Below are 6,043 nucleotides of genomic sequence, written 5' to 3' on the forward strand. Positions count from 1 at the left end.
AAGTAAACTAATTCCAAAATGCTCAATCCCACACCTCCAACTCCAAATGTGCACTAATCCATCAGAGTAATGTGCAACTTTACGTAAAAGAAAGTACTCCAAAATTTCCAAAAATTTCAACTTTCATCAAATAGAGGAAGGAATCCGTACTTTAGGTTATCAAGATCGGTGCAGACCTGTAGCCACTGAGCCGGATCCCCACTAACATCACCCGCACTAAACATCGCCGCTACCACCGATGGAACCCTAGTCCGGTGCTTAATCAGCCAATCCTTCTTCAAGATCCCCGCCGTCTTCTCCGCTGACTGGCCTGAATCCAGCGGATCCTTGAACTTCTTTGATAGGATCGGGATCTTGGAGAAATCTGGAAGGGCGAGAGTGTTGATCGGCGGTTGCTCGGAGTGGCGGAGATCGTGGGGTGGAGCTCCGGGCATCCGATGAGGGAGATGAGCGACACCGGAGGGGTTCGGAGCTCTTCAGGGTAGTCCTCCATTGGAGCTAGGGTTAGGGTTTTGTGGAGATTGGAGGAGAGGGAGAGAGAGAGAGCTCAGTTGAGATCTGTCAACTGCGGGGAGTCGATCTGAGAAGAAGGAAAGGAAGGCGTAGCCCTGTTTTCGGGTTTGGATCTTGTTCGGGCCGGGTTGGGCTATTCTCTAACCGGTTACCATAAAATGGCGCACGTTTCACTGCACCCGCTAAATCTAAGGGGTTATTTGCACAAAATGACGATAAACTTCAAACGAAAATTCCCAAAAACTTTTGAGGAGTGTTACAAAACTACCCTGAGCCCCCGCGAAGTCCCACCTTTTAACTTTGGGGCAAATTATGTTATGGGTAGGGCTGGAAATAAATAAAATTGAATCTAATCTTACGTTGAAGTGTTTGTATTTGTATTCCTTTAAAAAATCCTCAAATTCAAATACGGACTCAAATATCATCCCCGTAATTCCTACTAATTTGTACACAAATGTCTTTTGAAGATTCATGAATATACGGTTGGATATTAAAGTATATTTATTTGATCAATATGTGATAGGCCACGAATATTAAAAATGTTAATTAAGAAGATATTTTTATTTGGTTAAAGAAACACTTTTATTTTTCTAAATAATTTTATCATTTGAATAGAATTAACTTAATAACAAAATGTAACCGGGTCAAACTATATCAGCATATACATGGAACATACACACTATATTGTATTAAGTTTTAAACAATTATTTGATAAATAAATGAATACATCACGTAAAATTCTTTTCGTTAATGAACTCGTCGCTAAAAATTTATTTACTCCTAAATGAACTAATCGATATAATATATGAACAATTAAGGAACTATCTATTATATCTTTGGCCCAATACCACCCCTGGTTTTGGGGTTTTCCGGGATCAGAGGATGAAGGGACAGCAAGAAACAAATAGAAATGAGGCTTATTTTATTTTTATTTTTAAAAAGAATATTAAGGGGGAGAAAAGAAAAGGAAAATCAGTACCTCTGTATTTGAACTTTTCAACGTTTAAGAAAAGTTCTTGTGAAAACTTCCTTAAGTTTTAAGGGTTCTCTAGTTCTTCAAGTTCGTGATTGTTTTCGGCAAAACATCCCCAGGTTCAAGGGGATCTTCTGAAATTTACCCAATCAAATTTGACGAGAAAAACCAACAAGGCTTTTGCATCAAACAAAATAACAAAGTCTCAATTATATTGCAATTTATATCCTTTTCTCATCTGAGTGTCAACAAAAACTGAAATATTCATAAATTTAGCAACTTAATACATAAAAATTTTGAGATTTATAAAATAAATTAGTGCAAACTTGTATCTTTTATCTTACTGACTTTGTCATCTGCATTAACCGTTGCAGTGATTGACTAGCCAAAAAGAAAAAAGTCCTGGATTAGTGCTAAATTGACACTGAAATAAACCAAAGAGAACCGTCACATCGTGGATATCGTCAACAATTAAGATAACGTAATTTCAAATCAACAAACGACCCAAAGTACTTTTCAGCGTTGGTAGACAACCTCATATTAGAGAGGCACTACAGGTACAGACACACCCTCAGTCACACTCCCTCTCTTGCTACAGTACACTGTCACACTCCCTCTCTTGCTACAGTACACTGAGCCCCCCATGAGATTTTTTGAGTCTCTCTTACTACAGTGCACTGGGCCTCACATGAGATTTTTTTTCAGTGCACTGTAGTAAGAGAAGGAGTGTGACCGAGGTTGTGTCTGGGAGCGTGCCTGTATTATTTTCCCCTCATATTAATAGACAAACAAAAATGGTAAAACTGGCCACTTGAAATTGGATCAGGTATATTTCAGCAGCCAGACGGGAATACCTTGAAATAGGATTTAGAAAGAAAAAAACTCTACTAATAACAATCAGTAATCCATAAATCTCGTTGAGGCCAATGTCTCCGATGTCAAAATAACATCACAAATAACCAACAACAAACCTTTTCGAGGAAATCATACAGTTTCGGATCATCATGACACAACTTTAGTCTAACCTTATAAAATGATTACCCAAACATTTGCAATTAATAGAATTTTGTTCCCAAACTCCAACGGCTTACAGTTATATCAATGGCGTCTTCAGGAAGCTGGAATGGTGGCAGTTTTGGTGTTGCCATCAGCCACGGTGGTTGATGGAGCAGTGAATGAGAGTGGATTGTAGACTTTGGCCTTTCGAAGGATCTCGGCAACAACCCAGTTCTTCCGCTTGCTCAATGGCCTTGAAGGATCCAGCCGAACCTGCAGAAAAAGGATCAGATAAGCGAGCCAACATAAGCATGCATGATTATGTCATGAAGCTGACAATCACTAGCAGCGATGGATCCGAGTATTTTGACTGAAGAAGGCAGTCATTAAATATAAGTAAACTAAAATTAGGAAAATGACATCCAAAGCTCTGGTAGTTGCCAATGGTGGAAAGTTGATTTAGAGTGGAACACAATGGGATGACTTTACGCTTCTGAAGCTACGGGAGCTTTCAAACAAGCTATAAACGATATAAGGAAGGTAGAGATATTCTAAAATCAGGGGGGAAAAACAAAAAATCAAGATAATTGGTGGAAAGATTAGCAAGTAAATGAAGAACTTCTTCCTGGGTTCCATCCCAGGCCACTTGTCTCCATTTTTGTCGTCCAAAGGAAAGGCAGAAGCCTTGCTGGTTTTTCTCAAAAGTCTGCATGTAGGTATCACAAAAGTTCTTTCTGGGTTGCCAGTCATTCAACTTAAGTCTAAAGGGCTTCACCTCCGAGAGCTCATCTATTTTAGGAAATAAAAGTGCAGGGACCAATAGTCCACCATTTAAAACTGATTGATTGCCTGGATAAGTCTGGCATGAATACCTTGTCCTGAGGTACTAGGGGAAATACATTCTTTCTTTAGTCACTTTGTCTTTGAATCCATCTAGGTTGTCTTTCTCTAAACTTCGTTACTAATTTATCTCTCTTTTTTGTTTCCTCGTTTTATTCAAGCCCACCGTTGCAAATATTACTTCTCGGCAAACTCGTAACCAACTCAAACGGTTAACCTCAGGCTGGGAGCAGTTTATTTGATTTCTTTACCATAAACCTTCTCCATCAGACCAGCACTGCAACTGACATGATTTTGATTAGGAAAGGTCAGGAGTATGAGATTACATATTCCTACCTCTTATCTTCTTTCCTTGATTCACTAGACTTATCCTTATGTATCCATTATTCAGAAATATGCATCAATTTTCATTATTCCAGCTGTTTGAAACCCCAACCCATGAATACCGGTGAAGAATGAAATGTGATTCAGATTTCAATAGTGAATGAAATGTCAAGATAGAAATGAAACAACATTGCTAGGAAGTGCTAGGTGTTGGTCCTCTCTTTATTTGTCACTTCCACAACTCTCTGCGGCACCATTATCTTACACTTTCATAAGACCTTGAGACCTAGGAATACTATAACAGCAGAACCATGCTCAACTAGATGCTTGTACAGACATTCAGTGAGTTTGCTAACCAAATAGGTGTCAAGTTATCTTGACAATAAGTCTTCGCTCTATGAACATAACCATACATTTCCAGAATGTGGGGCAAATTCATAAGCTGAGATCCAACTCGTAATTTTTTTCTCTGAAAAAGAATATAGCTGTTGTAGTTATTGTATCACCTGACTGGATAAAAGAAAAAAGATGTTTTCCTAGAAACCACCTTAAAATAGGATAATTCTACAGGAACCACCTTTGAATTTCAATTTATACACAAACCACCTTTAAAGTGGGTCTTTGTTGCAATCAACCACTCTCAGTCTTTTTTTTTTTTTTTTGCTAAAAACACAAAATACCATTAGAAAACTCACAATCAAGGCACCCAACTCATTTTGTTAATGTTTAGATCTTGTTAGGATACAAGTCGCGTACCTTGACCATGAATTTTTTAAGGTTATTTTTTATTTTTGATTGAAAGTTTGACTAGGAAGTATTTGATTGCAACACAAACCCGCTTTAAAGGTCGTTTACATATAAATTGAAATTAAAAGGTGGTTCATGTAGAATTACCCTAGTTTTAAGGTGGTTTCTATGAAAAAACCCAACGAAAAGTATATCAACTGATTACTGATTCTTTCATTTACCCCCGTGTGTCAAACTCGTTATTATTGTGGGTTTGACTATCGGTTGACTCGAAGAATTTGTCTTCAAGGACAGACATGGCTTTCCTGTTCCTATGTACCTCACATATTATCTCAAGTAAACTACTCCTTGGTGGTGGTTGTCGTTAATTCTCAATAATGTTATATATATAAAAAAAAAGTAAGTCCCTTTTGGTACTCGGTGAAATAAATTGTTACATGTAGAAATATAGGGGGGATCTAATTAGCCTCTAGGGTCGCCGCCATTCCCTTTCTTGTTTCAAGTGTTCTTGGCTGGAAAATCTGAGCTAAGAGAGGGTTGACAACATGTAATTGGCAGCTAGTAGTGAATCTATTTAAACTATTTCATACAGCATTGCAGCTTAGGCGAACCCATTTCAAGGTGAAAGAGACGAAATACACCGGGAAACATAAAAGCACATGAAATGAACAACATCACAAAAACCGAAACCCCGTTAAACCCGACTTCAGCACAAAAGAACTCCGTCTGTGGACTCGCTGGACATAACTTGATTAAAAATGAACTGCCACATTTCACAAAAGAGAAATTTAACTCATATATCATGCAAAAGGTACCGTTAGAATACCTGCGTTTTTAGAATTTAAAGAATCGCAAATTGTAATCGATTTTTTCGTTCCGTGCACTCGGGTACTGTAGCATGTCAATAGATACAACTACACAGAAGATCTCGTTGTGAATCATAAACTTTATTAGATAACCTTACGAACAAAAGCAAGAAATCACAAAAAAAAAAAAGTTGTTTCGAATTCAAATCCAGTTAAAAAGCTAAATTCCCGATCTTTGCGTAGACATTAGAGCATAGAACTCGGCCTGATTCAATTCAATTTAGAAAATGCGAAGAAAATTACTCGATCGCCGATGTTGCACTCGTTGGTCTCGTCGTGGGCCATGAACTTGCTGGTCCTCTTGACGTATCGATTGTAGGTTTTGTGGTGAAAGAGGCGGTCCACTGCGACCACTACAGACTTCTGCATCTTGTTCGATACCACCATTCCCACTACTGGCTTCATCTTGGAGACCGATCTCTCTCTCTCTCAGTCGACCTAAAATCTCGCAGGAATTTGGGATGTTTTTAGGGATTTTAGGGTTTGGGGGAAAGGGACGAAGCGGTGGCATTTCGGGTGATGGGTACGGATGTGGAGCATACCCGACTCCCACCAGTGGACTAGTGGAGTATTTATTGGGTTTTGGATCTGAAAACTGTACCCGGAAGCCCTAGGGAACCGTGATGTTTTCCTCTGTGCCCGTTTTGCTTTTGCCTAAGGGTCTGTTTGTTTCGACCATAAAATGCAGAAAATGAAGGAAAATGACCTTTGAGAAAACTGACGCGGGTTGAATTTGTTACTTCCCCTCACAATCGGATGTTTACTTCGTAAAAAAGAAAAAAGA

General features: G+C 38.7%; 2 protein-coding genes across 2 annotated transcripts in view; both read right to left on the reverse strand.

Moving 5' to 3' along the window:
• Positions 1 to 619, reverse strand: part of LOC109843665 (trafficking protein particle complex subunit 11) — a 10,265-nt gene extending 9,646 nt beyond the window's left edge. Inside the window, 2 exon segments of the mRNA XM_020412621.1 lie at positions 151 to 406; positions 409 to 619. Of these exon segments, the coding sequence (XP_020268210.1) occupies positions 151 to 406; positions 409 to 493 (341 nt within the window). The 5' untranslated portion in view covers positions 494 to 619.
• On the reverse strand, positions 2,372 to 5,791 carry LOC109843667 (30S ribosomal protein S17-like). The gene is made up of 2 exons (XM_020412622.1): positions 5,503 to 5,791; positions 2,372 to 2,755 (listed from the first exon to the last, which is right to left on the reverse strand). Exons 1-2 carry the CDS (start codon positions 5,662 to 5,664, stop codon positions 2,597 to 2,599), a joined length of 321 nt encoding a protein of 106 aa, XP_020268211.1. The 5' UTR covers positions 5,665 to 5,791; the 3' UTR covers positions 2,372 to 2,596.

The sequence above is a fragment of the Asparagus officinalis genome, chromosome 5 (assembly GCF_001876935.1).
Source record: "Asparagus officinalis chromosome 5, Aspof.V1, whole genome shotgun sequence".
NCBI classification, from domain to species: Eukaryota; Viridiplantae; Streptophyta; class Magnoliopsida; order Asparagales; family Asparagaceae; genus Asparagus; species Asparagus officinalis.